The following is a 27725-nucleotide window of genomic DNA, read 5'->3' on the forward strand; positions in this document are numbered from 1 at the left end:
TAGGGTGAAAAGTCCATTTCCACTTTGAGAATTAAATAACGGATGCGCACGAGTTTAATGTCCTGTGGATGGAATCAGTGTTGTTACTACAGCATGCTGGGCTCGACTGACTCTTTTTTCATGCGTGATGTGCTATTAAGGATCTCAACTGGTTCCTGGAGACAAAAAATATTTACAAAAATGCGTTTATTTTCGAATACCGACTGGACGAAAAGTCACGGTCTGCATCACGTGGAGTGCTTACAAATATGTTGGTGCAAAAAGACAGAATCTTACTTTTTATGCCCACAGAATTTGCGTTGGTGTAGAAAGGAAATGTGCACATAGCTGGAATGTTCTTTACACAGCCGCACGCACGCAACTGGGTTGAGTCAAAGCATCCACAAGCAATTGCCCGCTGTCATTGTTTCAGTTGAGTAGACCTCGCCGTTGTTTGCCAGGGCGATGGCAAGGCTGCGATAATATTCACAAGTGATTCTCACAGTCAAAATATGAGGAGATAAAACTGTCTTTAGCGTTGTATTGAATAAAACAAAAAAAAAATATGCAGTCAGAGGATTATTACATGATATGAGATTAGCGGGACTAATATCCCAACATTGCTGGAGAATGTGAAGAAATCAACCCAGAACTTCATATAAGTAATCTTAATTGTTTTCTTTTTACTTTCTAGGAGTTCATTTAATCAATAAAAAGAATAATTTAAAGGACAAACATGTAAGACATGTAAGCATTGTTTTTTACCTCAATAGATTAAATATCATAAAAAGAGAAAAATCTAGTACATAAATGGGAGTTGTTTGTGTGTATGTCCAGCTAAAAGTAAAAAAAAACTACTAAACAAAGTCTCATAAATTGAGTATTATTTTCACAGGCGTTTCAGAGTCAAAAAACAACATTAATTTTATAAGGGTCAACTGGGGCTGGTTTTGTCAGGAAGGGCTGTTTTTTCTGGATCTTTAATGCATTTATGTATCAATTTTCAATGAAAACAATGCATTTATGTATCAATTTTCAATGAAAACAATGTATTTATGTATCAATTTTCAATGAAAACAATGTATTTATGTATGAAGAGCAATAGTTAAAATGGATGCAAAATGAATGGCCGATCCCTAAAATGCATAAACATTATAACTCTCTCCCTTCATTTAAAAATTCACCAAAATTCAGGAAATCAACAAATGTTAAGAAAATGTTCAGTATTCATCAATTAACAACCACAGAATTTAATGAATGCATAATTGTTCTTAATTTTAGTGAAAATGTATCATTTTTTGTAAGCAAAAAACATCTTTGCTAAAGTTAAAGTTTTAAGTACTAAAAAAAGATGCATGAATTTGTTAGTTTTATTTTATAAACAATTGGAAAAAAATTGTTTTAATATTTCCAAAGCATTATGAGAAAAGCCCTAAAGTCCATGTAAATGAAATTAATATAACTTAATAAATTAATTTCTCAAACTATCAATATAAGCATTGTTCACTTAATATTTTCACCAAAAAATAATATAATTGAAAAAATATTTGAAAAAAAAAAAAAAAAAAAAAAAAAAGTTGTTTTAATAACAATTCTTACAAAAATTTCAAATGTAATTTTATAACATTTTTCTAGTGTAAGAAATTTTTTTTTATAATCCTGATAATTAAAAAAAACTTCGAATAAATTGAGATACAGGATCATTAGGAACAAAATAATTTAAAACATGGTATTATTTTCAAGAACGATTAATTTAGACAAATATAGATTTACCCAACTGTAAAAATAAAAAAAATAAATAAAAAGGAAACAGACAGGATTTGCATCCTACCTGCCGTATTCTCTTTAATTATTAATAAATTGTTTTTGCTTATTTTTTTCAAAGAATAAATTGTCAGTATAATTTTAATTGACATTTTTCATACTTAAAATGCGCTTTTACTTTACTTTAAAAAGAATTAATTTAATTCGTTACAATATGTTTGAGAATAAATTGAGTCATGTAAAAACGTAAATATTCTAATTAAATGCCTTTTTCTTACAACAAAATAGGATTGCCTAAATTAATGAACATTTTTTATAATCTTCAAAAATTAAAGTATAATAATGTTTCAATACGTCTATAAATTTTAAAATAAAATTGACTTTCCTGACATTTTGGGCTTCCATAGAACTCATGCGCAATTGTTACGTTGTGTATACTGTACCACATTAACGTATGTCTGCATATAGTTGAATTGTGGTGTGTTGAATGTGTATATGTGGCACTACTAAATGTCTGTGTGTTCATATCATAAACAAACTATATGTATGTATGTACGTTGTATAACACACTGTTGTCCTTGTTCCTTAATTGTCTATTTTACGGTCCGTAATTCATCTAGGTGTTAATGTGCGCATGTCAGAATATATAACATATGATGACATACCTGTTTCTGCTGTCGACCACCGCTGTCTTTAGGTCATGCCTAGGGGATCTGTCAATCATCTTTGGGGGAGTTGGAACATGTTGTAACAAAGACGCTTCAAAACAGACCCAAGACGAATGATTGTTTTTATATATATTTTATTCACTCCTAGGCATTTTGTCACAGCAGAACTGAAATGAATGATGATCTTTGGCTTGGGTTTCTCTGTCTCCATTTTGAGACTGTCGCTCTCTTTTGGGAAGACTTGGTTAACTCATCCTGTCTCTTTGGCATCTCAAAAACCAACTCAACAATGCTTGCGCAAACCGGAACACATGACATGCAATATATCACATTTGGTTACCTGTTCGGCTACTTTCCAGTTCAAACTTAACCGGGTGACAGTTTGACTTGTTTCACAACCTGTTGAAATATGACTTCAAAACTTTACTTATCACTAGATAGACAGATAACAAATAATTTACTGCTCTGCTCGACTACCCTCTAATACAATGACTTTTCATCTGTTTTGATTGTGTGAAGCTTAAATCGTTACTAAGCTCCCACTTTTGGGGGCTAATTAAGCTATTTTTGGTACAAACGAGGTGTTTTTTTGTTTTTTTTTATTTAATTCAATATCTTAAGACTTTAATAATTATCTTTGAAATAGTCCCAAAAAACTAATATTTATCTTTCAAGTGATTTTTGCAATGAATTTATTTAACATACAAATGTAGCTTAACTTTTAACTTTCTGGCTTTGCCATGAAAACATTTTTCAATATATATATATATTTTTTTTCACATGTAAAAAAAAAAAAAATTTTTTTTTTTTTTTTTTTTAAATCGGCTTTAGGCTTTAATCTTTCAAGCACAATCAAAAAGTAATCAGTAACCTATAAAGAAATTATAATAAGGTGGCTTTCAAAACTATGGACCCTATTAGTTTCAACCATGTTAGTGCACATACCTAGCAATATCATATCTGGTAAGTCATATCTAGTAATAAGAATGATCAATATTGAGCAAGTATGTTTAAAGGTCATTTGCTCAGGAAAACCAACATCATATTTTTTTATACAAGAAAATTTACTCAGATCTGCTTGAGATAGAAAGTGATAAGTAATCATCAAAAAGTACTCAATATCATAGGAATAGCAGGTGTGTTTAAACGCAACTTCATTTCTTCTATTTGTTTTATATGGCCACATGAGGTAGCTCTGCTAGTATTTATTGAAAAGAAAAATTAAAGAAAAAAGTAATCGTCCCACATTTCAAATCAAATCAACTTTTTGTAAACAGGTCAAATAATTTTGTTTTGCTACCAAGTATTTTCAGAATGTCTTATTTTTATCATTAAATTCTATACTTGCTTTTTAATGACTTTTAAATATATGTTAACGGAGGATAAACAATACTGGGAGATATAAGTATATATTTTCCCACATGCAAATCAACTGAATATTTGCAGTAGATGTAATAATTACTTATAAACATAAATCAAAATGATTACACAAAAAATGAATATAAAAAAGCGAAATATTTCTTGGCCTATTTTAAATATTCTTTGTTTAATCATAAGAAAATTTACGTTACAAAAGAAATTTAAAAAAAAACAAACAGTGTCTACTGTTTTCGTTTGAAACAAAGAAATGTTGAATTTGTATTCTAAGAATATCTCTGAAAAGATTTTTTTTTTTTTTTAAATTTCTGTATAATTTTTGAAATTTTGTTTTTTATTAACCGTTTAATTACAAATCAACATATTGATTAATATGAATTAATCTAACGTGAAAAAATGTACTCTAATTAGATTTATTCTGCATTTCTCTTTGGCATAAGTTAGTCCTATGAGGGAGGGTACTTTGTTTACTATTTTCAAAAATGTATGAGTAAATAAGTACCCTCCCTCATAGGACTAACTTATGCCAAAGAGAAATACAGAATAAATCTAATTAGAGTACATTTTTTCACGTTAGATTAATTCATATTAATCAATATGTTGATTTGTAATTAAACGGTTAATAAAAAACAAAATTTCAAAAATTATACTCTTCACAATTCTCACTTTCATCATTTCTTCACTATTTTTTGTGGCGTCATCTTACATGCAGCACCAGAGGGGACCATGCACACGCTGCTTGTTTTCTTTGAAAATATCTCATCTATCATAAGACTTGCAAAATGTAAGAGCCAACGTTGCATTCACATTTTTGCCAAGTTTCAGAAAAATCTAATGGATGGGGTAAAGTTATAGGGTAAAGAGTGTTGCTTTTTGGGGATATGGGGCATTTGTGACCCCTTTTGAGTTCCTGGGAATATCAAATCCCTGTGAAAATGGACAAACGGTCCAGTTTCATACCTTAAGACATGTATATTTGAATTAGGCACCATGGAAAACTACTATATAGCCATATATATGAGGGGCGTGCAATAAGTAATGCTCCTGACCCACTTCCCATAGCAGTAGAGCAACAAAATTTGGCACAGTTATTAGTCTTTCTCTACATAGGAACCACCCAGAGTTATGCATTTCTCCCATCGTTTGATGCAGCTCTGGAGACCGTTTTTGTAGAATACACCAGGTTGGTCCTCCAACCACGACGTGACTTCAGAAATCAAGGCTGCATCGTATGAGAAATGCTTTCCTTTCAAAAACAACTTCATGGCTGGGAAGAGGTGAAAGTCAGAGGGTGCAAGGTCAGGAGAGTAGAGAGGATGGGGGAGGATTTCATAAACACACGCCCATGCTTCTGATCTGGCAACATGCGAGTTGTAGACCGGAGCGTTGTCCTGCAGGAGGAGGGTACCTTTGCTGGTCTTTGCCCGCCTCTTGATTTTGATAGCTTCCATTAATTTCCTCAAAACTGAAGCATAATAGGTTCCTGTAATTGTGGTACCCTTTGCCAGGAGATCTGTCATCACTATTCCATCCTGGTCCCAAAAGACTGTGAGCATGACCTTGCCAGCGGAGGACTGCACCCTTGCCTTCTTTGGAGGTGGTGAGTCCAAGTACTTCCACTGCATTGACTGGGCTTTGATCTCTGGATCATAGTGATGGATCCAGGTTTCATCCTGTGTAATCAGTCTTTTGAAAAACTTTGATTCATCTTCTTGTCACATCTCCAAATTCATCCTCGAGCACTTGACACGTTCTCGTTTCTGGAATGGTGTAAGCAACCTGGGAATCCATCTGGCAGACACCTTATGCATATGCAAATGGTCATGAATGATAGTTTCCACAGACCCTGTACTAATCTTGACATCTTGGGCTATTTGGCGAATAGTAATGCACCGATCTTCCAAAATGGCAGCCTCAACTTGACGGACAGATGCCTCATCAATGGCAGAAGAGGGAAGGGGGGGCAGGTCTGGGATCTGTTTCCACAGACTTCCGGCAATGTTTGAATTCACGATGCCAGCGTTTTACAAGATCATATGATGGGGCATTATCACCATAAGTTTCTTTCATTTCATCAAAAGTCTCCTGTGGTGTGCGTCCTTTCAAATACAAAAACCGGATCACTGCTCAACATTCAACAGGTTCCATTTCACACTTGACTCAGTTCAAACACCTATAAAACAGAAACCACAATTAGTTCAGAGCTGTAATTTGCCACATAACCTGTAGAGATATAAATCATTGCACATGCAAAATTTCAGCTAGATCAGACAACTGGAAGTGGGTTAGGGGCATTACTTATTGCACGCCCCTCGTGTGTGTGTGTATATATATATATATATATATATATATATATATATATATATATAATCTGATTTCCAACCTCTATTGGTATCAAGTTTTTGAGTAATATAAAAAAAGAGCTCCAAAAAGGCATGATTTTTTAGCCCTAAAATCGCAAAGGGATGCGAACCAGAATTTTGCCAGGGTCACCCATACTGAATTTATAGTAAGAACAATGGTCTCCACATTTTGGCCAAGTTTCAGGAAAATCTAAAGAATGGATTAAACGCTATGGGGCAAAACGTGTCATTTTGGCGCATTTTTTACCTCTTTTGAGCCCCTGGGGATGCAACAGGAATTTTTGTAAAAAAATAAATAAATAAATGAATAAAAATAAATAAATAAATTTTTACTGTGCATATATCTATTTAATAAAATATAATTTGTGGCAAAATTTCAGGAAAAACTAATGGATATCTGGCAATCGTCTGGACCCACGGATGCCACTTAAAACATAGGTCCCTCTCCAATAATTCGGGCGACGAATTATTAGGACCTATGGAAATTCCATAACGGCATCTTTCATATGTAAAATATTGCTACTAGGTATTCTGGGGACGTTCCGCATAGATATTACATTATCGTAGTCTTTTGCTACTCTAGTTAATGTAGTGTCAGAATATATATGATTATTATGATTGATATATTTCCATTGTATGGATAGAAACTTCACGATATCATACCATCTTTAGACAAAGTAGATACTACCCTTGGATCCTAGCCATAAGACCACGTACGTATGTTAAAGGTACTACGGTATTAGATAAAACTTAAAAATTATATAATAATAAAAGACGATATTATTAATTATAATAATGGTAAAAAAGATAATTAAAGATAAAAATAAGAATAATTACAATATAGATAATATTGGTGATAATCATTCTAACGACTACCAGCAGAGAAATAGCAAAAAATATAATGGTAATAATAATAAAATAATAATAATGGTAATTAATTGATTTAAAATATATTTTTAAAATATAAATTATTTAAATTTATATAAAATATACTCTTACACTCAATATTTTTCAAGCATAAATCGATACATACAGAATCGATACATATTAAAGTTTGTTATATCGAGGTACATATGATTTATTTTAAATTTGGTAAGTATTAGAGATTAAAAACAGCTCAAGATTAAGGCTGATAAATTAGAAATCAAGTTTAGTTATTTTTTATAATAATCAAAAAAAGTTTAGCAATTTCAACAGAGTTTAGCCATACCTAATGTAACGAAGTTTCTAACCCATAAAAACTGATGTATAAACAATACGCATGAGCTGCAAAAAATTTTTTTTATGTAAATAATGTTGGTAAGCTATATAGTATAGGTTATATAATATGAATCATAATGATGAAAAAAATTAGTAATATGAAGTATAGGTTATAAATCGAGAGTATTAAGTAGCAATAAAGCTGGTGCAGTTATAAGTATAGTAAATTTACTAATTTGTGAAGATTTCAGTAAATAGAAGCAGTACTGCAAGATATAAGTATAGGTAGTACAAGAACTAGGTTAGATTAGGCTTTTCTAACAATAGATTAAGAAGGAGGAATAAGTAAGTGGCTTAGAAGGTGTGATTTATAATGTCTACAGTTAATTATTGTCTCTTGTTTTTTTTTTGTTTTTTTTCAGGAGACTATATCTATCCTTAAATTTTGTGATAAACAGCTTTTCACTCAGGCAGAGAAAACAAAGATAATTTAATTGGACAGGTTTGAGTTTTTTTTTGTTTTTTTTTAATTTTTCAGTTAACGATTGGTCTCAAATTATTTCTTATTAGAAAGAAAAGAGGCACTGTCAACATGTCATTGAAGAGTTCCTTGGTAATAGGATAGTAATTTATAATGACAAATTGAATGAAAGAACATTTATCCTTATTTTTTATACAAGAAAACCAACTCATAGCCTCAGCACATTGATTAAGTTTATGTGTTCTTAATCTGAGAGTTATTTTACTCATTTATCCGGTCTAGTAGGGTTAATTAGTCTAGTAGCTGGTTTATTAGTGAAATAGAGTTTGTGGTATAAGGTTCATTATTTACTAATTTGTAAACCCTATTGCGGATTTAAAGCTTTACAGTCATTGCCTTACTATCAAGGTTATTTGTTTTACTAAGTCCGAACCTGATTTTTTTTTGTAATAACTCGTCATATTGTTGGATAATTAACATTGTAAAAGTTAATTAGTTATTATCGAACTATCTATTTATCTATGATATTCTTAGAATAGTTTTATTGGGAATTATTTATTATTTATAGAATTTAGTGTAACAATGGATTTCAGCTGATATGTTTATATAAATTAGCTAGGTTAAATATAAACAAAATAACCTTGGGCAGGCAGACGTGGAAAGGGCACATTTAAGGGATATGTGTACTTTTGAATGATGACATAACAGAACTGAGGTCAGAGATTGGGAAGTTTAGAGTCAACAGTTGGAGGTTGATCATCAGAGAATGAACAGACAACAGAGTTGGGGGTCTAGTCACACAGGTGAATAGACGTTCTTGACGGCCAGGGAGCAGGTTGGGAGAAGAAAAAACATGTAAAAGAAATGCATACTCTATGAAACCATTTGAGACAACTGAATAAATTTATATGATGAAAATATAAAGTGTTGGTCTTGTGAGTTTCACAAAAGAAAGACCAATTGGATGGTGCTGGTCGTTTTGTGGTTGCGTCACAGGGCTCAGTAAGTGAAGATACAAGAACTCTTCAAGAAAAAAGGTATGAAGCATATATTTTCTTCTTATATATGAACTGTAAAATATATCCGTGTGATAACTCTAATACATCATGACTCAGTTATACGTGAATATCATATCCTCCTGGCTGAACAAATATACTTATGATTAATACGTTTTAATACGGATGTTATATTTTTTTTTTTTACATGGAGGTCACCACTTATCAAGGCCCGGAAGCCACTCAGGGATAAGGGTTATTGCGTGTACAGTAATCAATGAGATAGTATCGCAAGTAATCATTAGTATTGGATATTTGATAGGGTGTCTTACTTAAGAGAGCGGTTTGTCAGGAATTTGCTTATGTTGGCCTTGAAGACATCAAAGTTGTAGTCAGGTGGGAAACAGGCAAACGGAAGAGAGTTCCACAGTCTTGCACTTCTAAATCTACGTTTGGAGTTAGGCACAGATAGAGAGTGGGGAAAATTAATGACAGTTTCGGCTAGATGGGTATATTTTGTGAAAAATTGGCGAGGGGGGACTAGAGATTGGAGCTCAGACGAGCACTTGTCATGGAAATAACGATAAAACAAAGACAGACTCGCAACATCTCTTCTGTGGGAAGAGAAAAGGGCATCCTCCATTAAGTCACAAAGTCTATTTTGTACTCTGTCAAGGCAGGATAGGTTGCTTTTAGCAGCTCCTGCTCAGATGTGGCAGCAGTACTCCATCCTTGGACGTACTTGGCTTTTATATAGATACAGAATTGCATCAGTAGTGAGATATCTACTGGAGCGGTAGAAAGATCCCACCATTTTCCCAGCGTCCTTGGCAACAGACCTGATGTAGGTGTTCCATTTCAGATCAGGAATAAAGGTCAAGCCCAGAAGCTTGTCAAAACATGGAGCCTCCCCAAGACTAGAGCTATCCATTTCAATTGATGCCAGATGGAGATCAGAGCGTTAATGATGTAAAGATAGAAGTTTGGTTTTGGATGCATTAAAAGTAACCAACCACCTCTTCCTCCACTGTACCATGTGCTCAAGATCAGAGGAGAGAGAATCAGAGAGAACTTTGTCATTTACGGCCTTTGATGTGTTGCCATAGATGGTCGTGTCATCAGCATAGATGTCAACGAATGATTTAAGTATATGTTTTGGGAGATCATTGATGTAGATCAGGAAGAGAGTTGAGCCCAGGATGAACCCCTGAGGGACTCCAGCATTAATACTGTGGGCCTCTGATTTCTGCTCATCAACCACTACTCTTATGAACCTATCGGAGAAATGATTTAATAATTGAGAAAACATTTCCAGTGACACCGTAGTTGGAATTCTTGTTAAGTAGGCCCTTATCGAAGGCCTTCGATATGCCAAGAGCAATTGCCCTGGAAAGGAAGCCTTTGTCAAGAGATTCACTAATCCTATGAGATATAACCGTTAGCACATCTGCTGTAGATCTTGCGGAACGGAAAATGTTATAAGAAAATATGATTAGCAAAGTATCTCACATCTACTAGATAAGTCATGGCACATTTTAATATAATCTTCTACACAACATATCTCTTTTTGGTGTCCGTGACCAATTCGCATCGATGATGCGATATCGAACCTGGGTTATAGAAAAACAATGTGGAAAGCAGGTCCTGGATGTGAAAAAGAGATTTCATGTCAAGAAAAGAAAAACACATACAAACAAAATAATATGTCTTAAAAAAAAGAAAAGAAAGAACTAAATACACATGTATACACGCACAGTCTTTAATGAAGAAAGAAAAAATACATACGCACACACACATATGTAAAACTTTATATTTTGAAAATAGTTAAGAAAATAGAATGTTTAAAATATAAGAGAAAATCTCATTATGAACAGAAAAAACAATCACTCGATGTAAAAATTAGAAGAAATAACATGCTATACAGTTAAAATAAATGATGCACTGAGAAAAGATAGAAAGACACTGAGAACTTTTTAACTGACACACGCAGGCGAATTCAACAAATATTTTGAGTTTCATGTCGTAAGCGTTCTGTCACAAAGTTTATAAAAAAAATGGCCATTGCTCATTTGAACTGTGTGTTGTAAAAGAATTGATGCTCTTTTTGGGTTAGAAGCAATGGACAGTTTCTGAAAATTGTGAACATGTTTTTTCCAGTTTTAAACAGCATTTATTGGACATTTGTTTTTTGTTGTTTTTTTTTGAAGTACTGAAAAAGGTTGTTTTATGTAAGTTACTTAGAAGTTTATGTGAATTTTAGAATAGAAAAAAATGTGTATTGATGATTTTATATTGTATTATGTGTTGTATAATTTGTTTTCCAGGAGTCTGCAAAATATTAACTACAAAAAAAAAACAAAAAAAAACAGAAGATTAGATTAAGATTAAATGGTTGGCCTAGTAAAATTAGAATTTTAAAGAGAGGACAGGATTAAACTTATGTAGGCGGTTAACTAGTTTTTTTTTTTTTGTTAGCGATTCACAAGACCCTGCAAGGGGGATTTTTTAATAGGTTTTTCGATTATGAAAAATGCTATTTTTGCCGTCTGTATGCAGCTTGATTAAGTTGACCGGTGTTACCAGTTGAAAGATCATATTCTTTGCATACAATAGAGATGGGAGTACTGCAGGCCTATGGGCTTAAAAGGCTTGTTGCAGCTGCAATGAGGGTGTGCGATAGAATGCACCCACATAGATTAGGCTTGCAGATAGGGCCGTTTGTGAGCTACGGCTGATTGCAAATGCTAATCTTGGGAGTAACAGAACTTCCAACACAAGAGCGGATATGTAGTGGTGACGTAGCCACTATATAGTAAATCTGAGGAAGGAAAAAAAGGATAGAATAGATGCCGCTTATACGTAAGAACTTTAAAAATGTTACCCTATTGTGAATTAAAGCTACCAAAATGTTATATCAGAGTATGTATGTGAGATGTTCCTAGTTTGGTATTCTGAAGTAGTCCGAATGGGACATTTGGAGAAATCACACACCTCATCATCAGGATAGCTAAGGGTTTAGTGGAGTGTTTTGTACCATGGGCACGAATGAGGTTCAGGTCGCCTCAATTAAGGGTTTAGTTAAGGGAGGTGTTATGTTTTTCCACTGTCTGATTTGGAAGACTGAGAGATTCAGAGCTTGAAAGTCCGAGTAAATCCGTAAATAAAATTATGAAGTTTATCAGGTACCTTGGAAAATTGAATGCTGACCACAGAAATTTAAGTAGATCGGGGTTTTTTTCTGTTTTGGTCCCAAGTAATAGAGTATGTATGATCTTAAAAGCATGAAATAGTTTAGAGAATAACGCCTGGGAGAAAGGAGTCGGAAATCTATCGGATGAGATGTCGTCAAAAATGTTTTTTGAGATAAGGCGGGAGGTGCCTTGATTTTGGAAATGGCAGAGGTTATCATTAACAAAATATCTCACACCCACTATATAAGTCATGACACAGTTTAATATAATCTGTACAACAATATTTTGTTCTAATAGCTGCCATACGTCTATAAAACCTATTAGGTTTTTTATATCAAAATAAAAGAATAAAATAAAAAATACAAGATAAAGAATAAAAAGCTACAAACAAAAAAAAAAGGTTATCAAGAAAAAAAATGTGTGTTTTGTCAAACATATTCGGCATATTCTGGCTTAGTTATTATTAGTTCTGGGTTTTATCTGCCTTAACAACATTTTGTATTTTTAATTTCTTTGATGATTCTAATTCTTTTTTTAAATTATTCTTTCTGTCATAGAAGTAAATATCCCTAACCATCTTCATCTAATCCATTTCAAAGTAATCCAGTTGCTTGGCATGTGATGATAATTCTTATGACCTTTGAGTTGTCCCGAGAAAAAGTGTGCTTTTCATTTTATTCTCCTAAGAAAATCTATTTCCATTGTGAGGACAAGTTGATAATTCCAGTTGTTTGTAATTGGAATGTTTTTTAGTGTTTTTAGTGTTGAAGTTAATTTTTTCCATGGCTTACGAGTGAAAAATCCTGCGATAGTGCTCAACAAAAGAGCGGTGACTTTCAATCTTCACTGAAATTTGGGTGGCAATTATTCTTATTATTATTTGTAGTGGTAATAGTAGTGTGGTAACAGCAGTAGTGGTAGTAATTTATTATGATCATAATAAATTCTATTAATTCTATCACCAGTAAATCAAATTCCCAACCCAGAGGTTCTTCAACTTACAATGTTGTATGTTTCATGATTAACCGGTTTACTTCGCATCCAACAGAATTGTATCATTATGTTTAGCTTGTTTTTCTGTGTATTCTTTGACAAAACACACATTTTTTTTCTTGATAACCTTTTTTTTTTGTTTGTAGCTTTTTATTCTTTATCTTGTATTTTTTATTTTATTCTTTTATTTTGATATAAAAAACCTAATAGGTTTTATAGACGTAATTTTTAAATCTGATAGCTTTGTGGATTTTTCTAGTTCTGGCATTTGTTTTTTTGGCAGAATCAAAAATTTGTGGATTCTTACATTAAGAATTTAAACCCTAATATCTGTAAATGTAATTGAAAACTTGAATAAAAGAATTAAGGTAACATTCTTTTCATACTTGTCTAAAGATGTGTATATGGAAAAGGATTAAAAAAACGAAAGTAAACTTACCATAGATGGTGTTGAACGTCGTTTGGCCGTAATAATTTTTCGATGTTTCATAGTAGCTTTGTCTGCAGCAGAAAATTGTCCAGCCTGAAAATAAATTGAAAAAGAAATTCAGCATTTTTGTTTTGCAAAACTTTTTTTAAAAAAAGCAAACAGAAAAAAATGTTAGACTTGATAGAAAGCATCAAATGATGCAATTCAGTGATTTCCCTTTTAGGCAATTGCTTTGCTTACACAAAATTTTGAGATTACTAAAATTGATAAAGAAAAAATTGAGATGATCATTCGGAAACCTAAGGGAAATGTAACTTGATTTTTTTTATTCATACCAGATTCTTTTTTTTCTAATTCACCTTTGCAAATTGGTTATTTTAATTAATAATTTTATTTCAACAATGAAACACACACACACACACACATATGCGTGTGTGCTCAAGCTTTTTTTTTTTTTTTTTTTTTTTCACTTATATAAATTATATTTATATCAAAACAACTGAGCCTTTAACAATACAAAATATTTTCAAATATGCTATATATTGGTAAAAAAAAAAAAAAAAAATGGAAAAAATCCAATTTCAAGGTTACACATCATTTGCATATTTATTTTTTTAAGTAGATGTGTCTCTTAAATCTCCGGGGTCATGAGGGTGCTGCATTATTTCATGCAGCATGTCTTGAGCAAGAATAGCCTGGTGGCATCAATTCTCTCCGAGCACATACAGCACCTAGCATTACCAAATGGTCACCCTCAAGCTCAACATCGCTTAATTTTGGTGATCTAATGTGAACCTGTGTGTCAATGTGGTTCTGCTGTATAAGTAATGTCTAATAAATTAATATTCTGTCAATTGTAATTTGATTTTACTATCTATCTCTCTCTCTCTCTCTATATATATATATATATATGATGTGAATGAAGGAAATAATATTTGTAAGAGATGAAGAAGGAACAAACCAAGTTATATGTTCATCAACGTTTCGTCCTCATCCTTTTCACAAGTATATTTTCAAATATTATACTGATATTTTATTTTCTTCTATTTAATCAACCCGAGAAAGTTTTGAAATAAAGATGAAATGTTGATGAACATATAACTTGGTTTATTCCTTTTTCATCTTTCCACATCATAGATACACACACACACAATAGTGGATATATTTTTTATTTTGCTTCTGTATGTTAGAACTGCTCCAATCTATCATCTGACATGTGATTAGTTAGGGGTATATATAGACACACACACACACACACGTGTGTGTGTGTGTGTGCGTGTGTGTGTGTGTGTGTGTGTGTGTTTCATGATGAAATCTTTTGCCCCCCCCCCCCACACACACACATACATATGTGTGTGTGGGAGGGGGGGGCAAAAGATTTCATCATGGAAAGGGAAATTTCTGATCTAGAAGGGGAAGGAATGTTAGGGTAAATTTGCGTTATAAAGAGAGAAGTTGGAAACTGGACATATCACTTTCAGCCACAGTGAGTCTTTTTAAATGACTAAACTGCTGAAAAATCTTAATATAAGTATTTAGATTTAATTTAATTTGTTGCTTGTATTGCTATATATATAAGCATAATAGGTAAATTAATTTAGCCAAACTAAAGAGCTGTGAGACAACAAAACAGTCTTTAGGTGTGTGTGTATATATATATATATATATATATAATGGTTACGTAATGGTTTTCATTCTTTGCAACAGTATGCTGGTAAGTTTGCACTGATGAATTGTAAAAACAACAAATCGACTGTCTGTGAATGACTCACTTCAGTTTATATATATCTTCTATATATATAAAAGCAAAAATGTATATATGTATGTATGTGTGTATGTTTGTGTGTCTGCTAAAAACTTTCGACAAACAGAACAAAAATTCACAAATTTGGTCTCATATGAAAGCCCCATCCTTCGCCCGACAAATATCGAAAAATTGGCCAAAAACGTTAATTTTTTCACCCTGAAATCAACACTTTTCTACGGGGGGGGGGGGGATCAGCAAAAACCGTCCTCTCATGACGAGATCAGTTCTACGCATGCGTCAGACAAAGTCACGACCTGATTTAGTTTAAATATTTGAAGAACTGACACAATTTCATGTATGTCGTGTTAGGTCAGTTGGTAAGAGCGTTGGGTCGTTATCTAAACGTTTTGGGTTCGAATTGTGGTGTGAGATTTTTTTTTTTATTTTTTAAATTTAATATTGAAGCAGGGTTATTTAAGCCATTTTTCACGTAACGTTCGTTTTTCTGTTTTTTTTTTTTTTTTTTTTTTACTTCGCTTATTCTTAGGTTTTCATTAACACCCCCGACTGACCACACACACCCAAAAACACCCGGGTACCCACCGATTTTTTAAATCTTAATATTGAAACAGGCTTATTTAAGCCATTTTTCACATGTTTTCTTTTTGTTTGTTTTTTTTTTTTTTCAGAAGTTTTAACGTTCGTTTTTCTGTTTTCTTTTTTGTTTTTTCGATTTTTACATTTAACATGGTTCGTTTGCCTTACGTTAGTTTTTTTTTTTTATGTTTTGATTACCCCCCCCCCCCATCGCCGCCAGGGTACCCCTCGCTTTATTTTTCAGATAATTTTTAACGTTCGTTTTTCTGTTTTCTTTTTTTTACTTGGCTTATTCTTAGGTTTTCATACTTCTTTCTAAAACAGCTTTTAAATAAATTGTTATTCATTTGTAATTGTTATTGTACTATTTTCTTGTACTATTAAGTTGACAAGGAAGTTCTTGCGGTGTTTAACTCTTCAATTCAAATGAACATATCTTTGTTCAAACAAAAATTTGAGTGAAATAAACACCAACAGAATCAACACTTTTGCCAATGCAAAACAATTGTATTTATGCCATCAACATAAACATCTTGCGTTCTTGTGGCAATAAAGTTGCTGAAGGCGCTTTTGAAGCATTTTTCTCACAGAAAATTGCTGAGATGCTTGAAAAAGTGGTAGTCATTTGGTGAAAGATTTGAAGAGTATGGCGGGTGAGGCAAGGTTCTGTAGCCAAATTTGTTCTATTTCTGCATGCGGTCGAGGATTGTCATGGAGGAGAATTGGGCCTTGACTAATGCTGGGTATTATTGTCATTACTGTAAGAATTGTCAAAGATTCTGATGCATTTCATCCATTTGTTGACAGTACTTCTGTCGTAATGGTTTTGTCTGCATTGAAAAAACTGATGGATAAAACCAGTCACAGACCCCCAAACAGTCAGCATGACCTTTTAGTGCAACTCTGGTTTCGGGAAGCCTCAAGAAGTTTTTTTGTCTTTCCAATCTCTCTAAAGTGGTTGAAAATCGTCTTTGTTATGTCTAATTTAGAAGCAATTTTTCAAACAGTTGTGCATGGATTGGCTTCGACTAAGGCTCTTAATTGATTGTTGTCAACATCCAATAGCCGACCATTACACTCAACTTCAAACCTTTCATCACTGCCATGAAATTCTTAAACCACCATTGTGCTGTGCATCCCTGGGACAAATGCTTCATTGATATCATGAGCTGTTTTAGCAGCTTTTCGGCCTAGCTTGCATTGAAATAAGAAAATTGTGCAAATTTGCTTTTTCCCCATCTTGTATTCAACGTTCTGAAAAAAGACAATTGTTTTAAAACGATTGTAATTTAAACGATTAGATAGAGCGAAAAACGCTCTTTAAGATGATATATAAAGTAAAGGTATATCACAAAAAATTATTTGAAAATACATCATTTGAAATCAAAATAAAAAATTCCACAGGAACCTTCTTGACAACTTAATAAATTTACTTTTAGGTTTAAAAGAAGGTTCTTGCGATCGCACGTTGCTAAACTGCCCTACAAAAGTTGAACGATTTGGGCTACAAAACTGCCTTATCTGCCATACTCTCTAGATCTCTGATTGCCACTTTTTCTAGCATCTTGACAACTTTCTGCGTGAGAAATGCAAAAACCTAAGCAACATCAAAAACACCTTCAGCAACATTATCATCACCAGAATACAAGATTTTTATATTAGTGGCATAAATACACTGGTTTTGTGTTGGCAAAAGTGTGTTGATTCTGGTGGTGCTTCTTTTTTTATTTGAACAGAGATATATTCATCTGAATTTAAAAAGGTAAAAACCGCAAAAACTTTCTTGTCAAAAGTCAATGTTTGTATGATAGAAATAGTCTCTTTGTAGGTTAATGATCTCTTTCTTTTTTTAAGATTAGAAATGTTTCACATCTTAAGTTTTCTAAGAAATGTACTAACATTGAAATGGTTTCCAACATCAATGACCTAAACAGTAACATGCATGCACATTGGTTGGCCTCCTTTCTCGCGAGACAATGGATACACTCTGGAAAATGTGCCAGCACAATGAGTAATTTATAGTGAAACAAGGATTGCGCAATCCTAGTTAACAGTTTAGTGAAGAAAAAATCCAAGATGAGCAGAAGAAGTTTTTATTTAAGAGTTTTTCTTCTCCTAGATTAGTTAACCCTATTAAAGAGTATATTCTATTTCACACAAGGAGAAGGATTAATGAATTCATTCCTCAAGAGTATTAGACACAGATTTCATCACCATTTCCAGTTCTGTATGGTTGTTCATCTATGTACTAAGCTCAACATTGCTTAACTGATGATCTGATATACAACACACAACTTTAAATTGTGCAATTTTTCTACTCCTTTTTTTTTTCAATTGAAATCAACTGCACAATCTAGTGGGAGATAATCTCTTCTGTTTTCTAAAACCCTTTTCTCACAGAAGAGATGACTAGTCTTTCTCTACTCTATCGTTACTTCCATGGAACATGCCTAATTGAGCCGTAATGTTTGGTTCCTTTTTCTAAGACATTCATAGCAAGAACTCACCTTCCTACCACAAGTGCAAAGAACTTCCCCTTTTTTACATGTACCTAATGTCAGATGGAGCTTCCATGAAGAGAGTTTCTTTCCAAATTCTATAGAACAAATCATCAGGATTACTTTGCTGTGGGCTACAATATGGTCATCTTCAAATCCAATATCAATAAATATTAGTCAGAAACCGTTTGCATGTCATCATATGTTATTCCCTTCATTATTTTCGATCCTTCTGGTATTCAACTAGCAATCTAACCATCATGTTTTAATCATTCTCAAGTGACTGTTAGAGTTTAATGACATTTTTAAGTCATAATTATAATCTTTTACTTAATAAAAACGCTAATATTTCAGTTCATACAAACATAAAATGTGACAGTCATAATTCTGAATGGATACAGTTTAGCAGCTGTTTTTAGGTGTTGTGTCATGACTTATAAGACTTTTTTTTATTCATGATAGATTTTAATGTTTGGTGTTTGTAAAAGTGTTGTTTGATTAAATTTGTAGGTACAGGCAGCAGTCTTAAAATTGAGCAGAATTCATAAAAATGGCCAAATTACGGTTGTGAGAAATTCTACAATTGTAAATAAGCCCCTAATTGGCTAATCTGGCTACCCACTGTCTTTGTTTAAACCAATCAAATTTGTCGACGTTTTTAACTGCCAGCGATGAGCTTTAAGAAAATCATACACCTTATTTAAAACTCTTGTGCATTTCCGCCATTCAACCAACAAAAAAACTAAAAATAGCAAAGAATGATCTTTATTTTTGTATAAAAATTGTCACAAATATACAATAAGAAATGTGTGTAATTCATTTTCAAAATTTATTTTTCATTTAATTTGATGCTGGTAAATTAACTATTCATAATAACCATGGCAAATGTGATATCAAATTAAAGTTCATTCAATTTCCTATCAAATGTGCTAAAAAAAAATGTATCTAGCTTTATTCGCGTAAATGCGCCGTGCAAAAGAAAATACCCATATCCACAGCGTTTTGAATAAAATTGCATAAAACATGAATATGGAGTCAATGTATGAAAGTTGTTCGGCCTTAGTCTTTTGCCAAATAGGTAACTATAATGCTTCAATTTCAATATTAGTGATAAGAAACGATTTTTTTTATACATTGATTTGTAAAAGTTATGTTTGAATATTTTAAATATTCAAAAATATTGTGCAACATGTGATTAGCATGTGTTCAGTGTGTAAACAAATGAATAATGTTCTGATTTTTTTTTTTTATAAAGTGAAAAAAAATTCCTATGATTTCATAAATCAAACCACTTATCTTGTATATAATAAAGGAGACGCAATTTTCCCCCTCTGGACAGAACTACCTTAGGTTGACAACAACAGATGGCACATAAAAATTACTGTTATGTCATCAGCCATTACGTCATCTAGCTTTAGACCGCAATTACATAGACATTACTTCGTAATATTAAAATTTACATTTAGTCCAACAAGCGCCATGACCATAATCGTCCTAACCGAAAGAGGAAGTAGTTAAAATTTCACCTTCACTTTACCAACTACGCTTACAACATCATTCTACACAGAGTTCTTTTATACTTTTTCCTACTTTTCTTGGGTGTTAACCGTCATTAACTACAGATTTCCTACACAAACTCATACTCTTACCTTTACATCCGATACAAATGATTTCTCCCTTTAAAATATCCGGCGCCACTAATTAGATGAGAAGTATTCATTCTACGATTCCAACATCCGGTTATTAGACCAAATAAATGAACAGTTACCAACTATTAAACACGCTGCCATTTTCGGTACGTGCACAAAAATCTATGTTTTATTTATTATTCACGGATTTGTTCCACTTAGAAACTCTGAATTTATATTATTTATTTGTGAAAATATTACACTCACAAAACATAAATCATTGACGACACATCATGGCCAGCTACACAATACTACTCAAAGGGAGAGAAAGTTACAGATAGAGAGATACAGAGAGTGGGAGTGAGACAAAGAGAAATAAGCCGTTTTAATTTTTAATGGAGATGAAGTCAATATTTTCGATTGTAAAACAAAAATAATTTTTTTGATAAATCTCTGTGTGGCATGCCGCTGCATTGTTTTTTCTAAAGAATAAAATTAAATAAAGTTTATTTTTACAAGAATGTTTATAGATTTATCTAGCGTTAAAAATTTAAATCATGCAACGGGGATAAAGTTGGATTTTTTTTTTCTTAAACAAAACTGACTATGCTTTCATAAAATTGTGTTGGGCTAATTATTTTTTTCTAAATAATAAAACTGAATAAAGTTTATTTTTACAAGAACGTTTATACATTTGTTTAGCCATTAAACATAAAAATATATGTGAAAAACACGTTCAGTATTTTAAAAAAAATCAAATTTATGCAATGGGGATGAAGTTTCGTTTAATAAAAAAGGCTAACTTCATCCCTATTGCATAATCTATATATTTTTTAAATAAGACACACGTTTTTTTCATATATATTTTTATGTTTATTCGCTAGATAAATGCATACACATTCTTGTAACAAACTTTGTTCAATTTAATTCTTTAGAAAAAAGCGGTACGCCACACGAAAATTTATAAAAAAAATTAGTTTGGTTTTACAATCGAAAACATCGACTTCAGCTCTGCTGTTGGACTATAAAAATACTAAACGTGATTTTTCAAATATAATTATACGTTTGTTCGCTAGATAAAAATGTAAAAACAGGTTTGTTTTTATGACAGAATGAAATTTGGCGCATGTACTTATTTTCTTTTCTTTATTTATTTACATTTCGTTATTTATTTACTTCAGTTACAGTGACAGACACTCGTAAACAAAAATTTCATGATTAAATTTTATTTTCGTAAGACATAACGATATAGTAATTCGCTTTTAATAAAATATTACGGACACACGAGATAAAACAATCATTTCCTTTGGTTTTTTTTTTTTTTTTCATTACAAATGTTTATCTTTACATGAGTATAATTGAATCACGTTATTATTGCACATGTGAGGTTGTGATGTTTTTGGGTTTTGTTTGTGTATGCAAAGTTATTTCTGTATTTTTATTACAACCTGCCCAAGCGTAGTATAAACACACCCAACCTCCTCATGTTAAGAACGGCTTTCAAGGTTGGAAGGGGTGCTTATTCCGAAAGCCGTTCTTAACATGAGGAGGTTGGGGTTGTTTATAATACGTTGGCACAATGATACTCTGGCCTTTCTTTGATTTTTCCTTTTAAAATCATTCCTTTACTTTTTTCTTACTATTTTTAATGTCTGTTCCCTTGTGTTCCTTTTTTGCTCAATCAGTATAATCCGACGGTTTCTGTCATTTGCAGGGTGTTGCCCACCGAGAATCATGGAAAACCCGACTGAAAACTGCAGAAGTACCCAAGTTTGACCATGAGTACATTCTTTTTTTTGTTTTGTTTTTTTAAGCATTGAACAATACAAAGTACAATTTTGAGTACTTATGTATTTTTGTTACCGTGCTGAAATAATATTGTTTTTATTTACAAAGCTATTTTAACCTTCAGGAGGGGCGAGTGTTTTGTCAATATTAAAAAAATTAGAGTGAAACTTGAATAGCGTGGTACCAAAAATGCATAACCAATGTAAAGGATGCATATTTTTTCAAGATTTCTTAAACATGGGTATGTCTACGGCTTCACAAACATCACTACATTTTGGTCTTGCATTTAAATTATTTTTGTATGCTATAAAAAATTTGTAAAAACTATTAGCAGTTTATTTAAAACTTCTTGTAAATGGTAAAAAAAGTTAAGATGATAATATTAAATTATACTTACATAGTGTTACATACAGTGTGTGGGGGAGGGGTTAAAGCTGTGGTGAGCGTTGGAGGTACATATTATTATTATTATTATTATTGCAATTATTAAAAATATGAAACAATTGATTAGGCTATTTTGGCAGTACAGACCTTAGTAATTTAATATTTGGCCAACAACAAAAATAACAGCAGTATTTGAAATTTTTACGGGGGAAGAGGAGGGTGCATGCTACCACCGGGCAATGCCGGTTAACGGGTCCTGCTAGTTTATCATAAGAGTTAAAAGCGCTGAATTCCTGCTAATGTTTAAAACTAACGGCCAAGAAAAAGAAAAAAAAAAAAAAAAAAAAAACTGTCAACCCAGCTGCTTGACAGTCATGTGTTAGAGCGAAAACAGAATGCAAACGAAACTAAATAAACGGGTTTTATGTAAAAAACATTGGGAGTGAGGGGTTTGCGTGTGTGTGTGTGTGTGTTTTAATTTTTTTTTTTTTAAATAGTCTGTATTTTCACCTAACAATTTAATAAACAATACAAAAAATGTTAGAACAATTAAAAAAAAAAAAAAAAAAATCAAAGAAAGCAATAGTATTTATGTAGCGAGCGTTAGTATTTAGGCACCCATTCTTAACACGTGGAAGAGAGAGTTTATTAAATTTTTTTTTTTTTTTTCAACTAGTCTGTACTTTCACCTGACAATTTAAGGTCCATGTGCACTGGTTGTCCAACCTGCAAAGGGTGATATTCCGAAAACCGTTCTTAACATGGGGAGGTTGAAAATAAGACAATGCCTTTCGGAATAAACTCCCTAAACCTCCCCATGTTAAGAACGGTTTTGGGAATAAACACCCTTTGCGGGTTGGACAACTAATGCACATAAACCCAATTTAATAAACAATACAAAAAATAAATGTTAAAACAATAATAAAAAATAGCACTTATGTTGTGAACGTTAATATTTAGAAAGTCATTCTTAACAAGTGGAGGAGAGGGTTTTTTTCAAACTAATCTGTATATTCACCTAACAATTTAATAAACAATACAAAGGTAAAATAATTGTTAATTTCCACTCATTTTCGTACTTGTGCACTTTTGATACCGTGCTGAAATAAAACATTATTTTGAAAGCCATTCTTAACATGGGGAGGGTGTTTTGTAACTATTCTGTGCTTCCACCTAACAATTTACTAAAAAAAAACAAAAAAATATCGTGAAACTGGAATTTAACCTGAAAAACTGTTTAAAAATAGCGTGGTATCAAAACTGTATGAGCACCCTCATTTTAAACAGTTTGTTTATTAGATATTATAATCCGAAAAATTTTGCACTGTTATTAAAAATTTTTTTAATTTACATTTGAAACTTTCATTGGGGATATTTTTATTTCAGAAGATTGTAATTTCAAGAAATTAAAGGATATTTTAAATTTCACTGAAAAAGGCAGAAGATCATCAGTTCCAAAAGTTGACATAAACAATAAACTCCTTCTACAATTTATCTATTTAAAAGATGTGTAGTGGTACTCAGGTCTGATTAGATCCCTTTTTCCACCACAAATATATAAATAATAATAAAAAAAAAAAAATCAAACATGTGAAATAAACTTTGTTTACACAAAAGTAACAAGTAAAAAATGAATCATTTTTCAGTGTCCAAAAAGTTATTTAGACTTGATTTGACAGAAAAAAAAAGCAGAGAATGTCCTTTGTTTTCTTAGTGATAAAACAGGCTTACGTTTTTTGTGTGATATGAGGAAGGAAGAGGAAAATAAATGTCTTTGTTCGTGGCTCAATATCTGTATTATTCTGTGTGTCCATGCGTGTGAATAGGTGTGTTCTGTCATGCTGGCGAGAACAGGTAGCAACGGCGACGTTGGTAAGAGGAAAGAGAGGTAGAAAGTACATGACTGTATGTACAGCTGAATATCTGCATTATTCTCTCTGTGCATGCATGCATACGTGTTAATAGGTGGGTTTGTTCATGCTGGTGAGGAAGTAGCAACAAAGACATTGACAAGAGAAAGTGAAAAAAGAAAAAAAAGAGTGAGTGAGGTTTGTTCATCGTTTATATATTTTTCGATAGGCTCCCAGGCGAGTTGGGAAAAAGGTTTGAAAATTAAGTCTTTCTTTGAGCATTGATTGGTTACAAAGTGCACGTCTTTCTCACGTCGTATTTTTTCAACTATGTCTGCCGAACAAAACATTTTAAGTTTTGTTCCCCGCAGAATTTGCGTGGGCATATTTCTTTTAATCTGCGCCTCTTACTAATTTCTTTTTGCACGCGTAATTGAGTTGTTATTTATTTTTTAAGCGTGTTTAACTGCACAGATGAAAAATAAACCTGGGATGATGATATCAAACTTGCATCCAATTTTATCACCATCCATCAGTCGAGAATAAAGCACTTAATTGAAAAAAACTCATACTGATGTCTATAACTTAAATAACTGACAGATTCCGCAGATTTTTATTTGAAAACTTAAAATTTGTTGGAAAGCATTTGTCATGTGCTGGTATTACAAGAGATGAACTGATTAGTCCAATTTTGTCAAGGCGACCAAAAGTAATTGCCCTTACAAATGGCATAGTTTCTGGGCTTAGTTTCCATCATCCTGGATATATCAGGCTGCAGAGTATCTGAATGTTCCATTGATAAGCAATCATTTGGGAAACAAAGAAAATTCAGACAATATCTAGAAATCTCTGTAAATCTCAGCATCATAATAAAAATTATGAAGACTTCCTGAAAGCAGATTACTGGTGTCAACCAATCAGTGAGGATGTCACCACAACCATTGTAAAATCTAATCCAGTTACACCCAAGGCAGCTATGCCAGCTAGTAAAAAGAGACAGACTATTCAACAAAATCCGGCTAATGATGATGAAAGCTACCTAGAAAATTCACTATTGCTCTTAGGATCCAAAACTATTCAAATAAAAAAATTAAGGGGAGAAGTGAAAGATATGTAGAAAAAACTGAAAGAAGTGTGAATTCACTTCTGTACTCGAGGAAGATTTCTATGTGGCCTTTGATCTGTATACAAATAATGAAGTGGATGCTGCATTTCGGTCAATGTTACAGAATCTGCCTGGCCTTACGAATGACAGCGGAAGTGTCATGAAGTTATTTGTCAAAGCCTTTAACTTACGGAGGATGGATACACTTGGCACTAATGAAAATATAGTTTTTGTATTGTAATGCTCACTTCCTTCTTGGCCTCAGTTCTGAATCTGATAAAGTCTTGAGAAAATGGGAAAAATCTGAATGAGAAAATGGGTAGAGATGGTCTGTACAAATTCAAAAGGTTTTCTTAAGTTTAGAAAATGCAGCAACTCGCTTCATCAGAACTGCTAGTTAAAGTATTGGGACCAAAAGGGGATGAAAAAAAAAAATGGTTGCAGAGCCTCCTGAAAAGCCCGCTGTCACTTTCAGTCACAACATTCTACGATTAAAAGTTTTAGAGGAAATAGATTTAACAACCTTTTTTCAGGCTGCTGCTTCACTCCGCTATCATCAAAATGATATTGTGACATTTTTGCGAGATTTCATACACATCGATGACTTTTATTTAGGCCAAATGATTTATACCTCAAGCAGTGAAGAAAGACAGGTGAAAGTTTTAGATAAGTGTAATGCCTTTAGATGGGCTAGGTCAGAAGTAGAAAAAGTTTCTTCTCCGTATGTGTTTGACTGGGGCTTTGAGGTAACCACCTCAAATGGACGAATTTTGAAGAAATTTAACAGAATCGCAAAGAAATACCAATTGTAGAAAGAACTCTATTGTTAATATGCAGCTTTCTTTTCTGTTAAAGTTAAATTGCTGTTGAACATATATGTTTGCTTACATTGCCATGATAAACAAAGTGTAAAATACTAAAAATTATTGCATTTTCTTGAAGGTATTATTTCAGAGCTACAAGGTGTAAAAAGCTGACATTTGGATATGACATTCTACAATATGAATTGATTAAGCATGCAGAATTCTACATCTGTATTCTTAATAATTTTGTGATATGTGATTTTGAAATTAGTATACATTTATGACATTTGATACTTTATTTCCGCTGCATTGAATTGAAAAAACACTATTTTTATCTACTTATAATGAAGTAAATTGCAGCTGGAATGGTTTGAAAAAAAAAAAAAAAATAGACATAATCATAATACAGTAAAATCTCGGGATACAGCATTAAAAATTAGTAACAAAATACAGTACAGTATATAATACATATAATCAAATAACATTATAAATAACACTGTAAGGCAGAGCAAGTACCGTAACCAGGGTCTGGAAAAACCATTGCATTCTGCATTGTAACCTGAAAAATGCTGATTCCGAGGGCCACCGGTGTTCTACTGTATTATAGAATTATATTGAATGTTCATACTTGCTTTCATTTAAATCAGTTTTATTTGATGATACTTTAAAAATTGCCCATCAGTGCAATTTTGCTATTATAAATGATACAATGTTCAATTTTCACACCTCAAAAATGAAGGCCAAAATTCAATTAAATATAATTGTACTTTTACTTCTCTTATACTAGGAATGACGAAAGCATCTTTTTATGACATTTTTGTCAGTTGCTTTCAAAGTTGCCATATTGTAATTTAAATATGTTCGTGCCATATTTGCGAATATTAAAATTGTCATAACTTGAAAACTAAAGATATCTTCATGATTTTTGTTTTGTTTTTCTTGTATTGAGGTGTACCTTTATATAAGAGAATTGAATTTAGTCATAATTGTTTTAAAATCTTGACTCCAGATACCTAAAATAATTGTGATGCTTCCACACTGGACTGTAATCAATTATGTCTTTTTTATTTTTTAAGTTTCGCTCTCTGGAAAGTTATAACAGTAATTTACAATGATCTCTTTCAGAAAACAGAATAAAAAAACCTTCTCAAGTCTCAAAAATTATTTACAATTGACTGAAAAAATAAAATAAAAACCTGGTTAAAATCATTTTGAAACCGTAACATAGCAAAAGTGCAGATTGTCCAACAATGATACTTTTGTTAGTAATAATATTTATAACAAACACCTCCAGAGTGATAGATAAAGCAACAATCCACTCTTTGAAAAAAATGAATTGGAAAAGACGAATATCAAATGATTGTAATCTAGGCCCCCACCCCCCACCCCCCGGGGCAACCTAATGCTATGTCTGTTCCTTTTGCACAGATCACTAGTCAACAGGGAGGAATTATTGCATTTGTTGGAGCATAAAAATCCTTCTGGTTGAAAAGTGACAAAATGAAATCAAAGAAAAAAGATTTTATTCATTGTCCAACAAGTGATGATACCTTTGGATAGCAACAAGGAGCTGCTGTGAACAGGAACACACAATGGGTAAATGGAATCAAATGAGATTAAGAAAGGGGGTTTTGCCGCACATACAAATGTTTGATTTAAAAAACAAAAAAGCATATAAACATGCATACATGCATACCAACATATTAGAATAAATGCAAAAGTTTTATCCCCACTTAAAATTGATTATACAACATAAGGTTTTGTAATACTTTATATATATATATATATATATATATATATATATATATATATATATATATATATAACTATATAACTGCAAACACCTACAAACAGTTTTAGATATTTTATGTTAGATGTTTTACA

At 32.3% G+C, this 27725-nt stretch overlaps 1 protein-coding gene and 1 long non-coding RNA gene across 4 annotated transcripts in view; one reads left to right on the plus strand and one right to left on the minus strand.

Annotated features, from left to right (window-relative positions):
• LOC145293162 (nuclear pore complex protein Nup50-like) overlaps positions 1 to 27725 on the minus strand; it is a 720593-nt gene that overhangs the window by 218475 nt on the left and 474393 nt on the right. For both annotated transcript variants that reach the window (XM_080139613.1, XM_080139614.1), the window contains one exon: positions 13451 to 13534. In XM_080139613.1, the coding sequence (XP_079995739.1) occupies positions 13451 to 13534 (84 nt within the window). The remainder of the gene's footprint in view (positions 1 to 13450; positions 13535 to 27725) is intronic.
• LOC145293163 (uncharacterized) overlaps positions 1 to 27725 on the plus strand; it is a 198830-nt gene that overhangs the window by 69924 nt on the left and 101181 nt on the right. The window contains exon 3 of one of the 2 annotated variants that reach the window (XR_013869676.1): positions 21626 to 21693. This is a non-coding gene — a long non-coding RNA (uncharacterized LOC145293163). Of the gene's footprint in view, positions 1 to 21625; positions 26723 to 27725 lie in introns of those variants that run through there. The other variant, XR_013869677.1, reaches the window with a different exon arrangement.

Source organism: Euprymna scolopes, chromosome 14, assembly GCF_053919585.1.
Source record: "Euprymna scolopes isolate OS-2025 chromosome 14, ASM5391958v1, whole genome shotgun sequence".
In the NCBI taxonomy this organism is placed as follows: Eukaryota; Metazoa; Mollusca; class Cephalopoda; order Sepiida; family Sepiolidae; genus Euprymna; species Euprymna scolopes.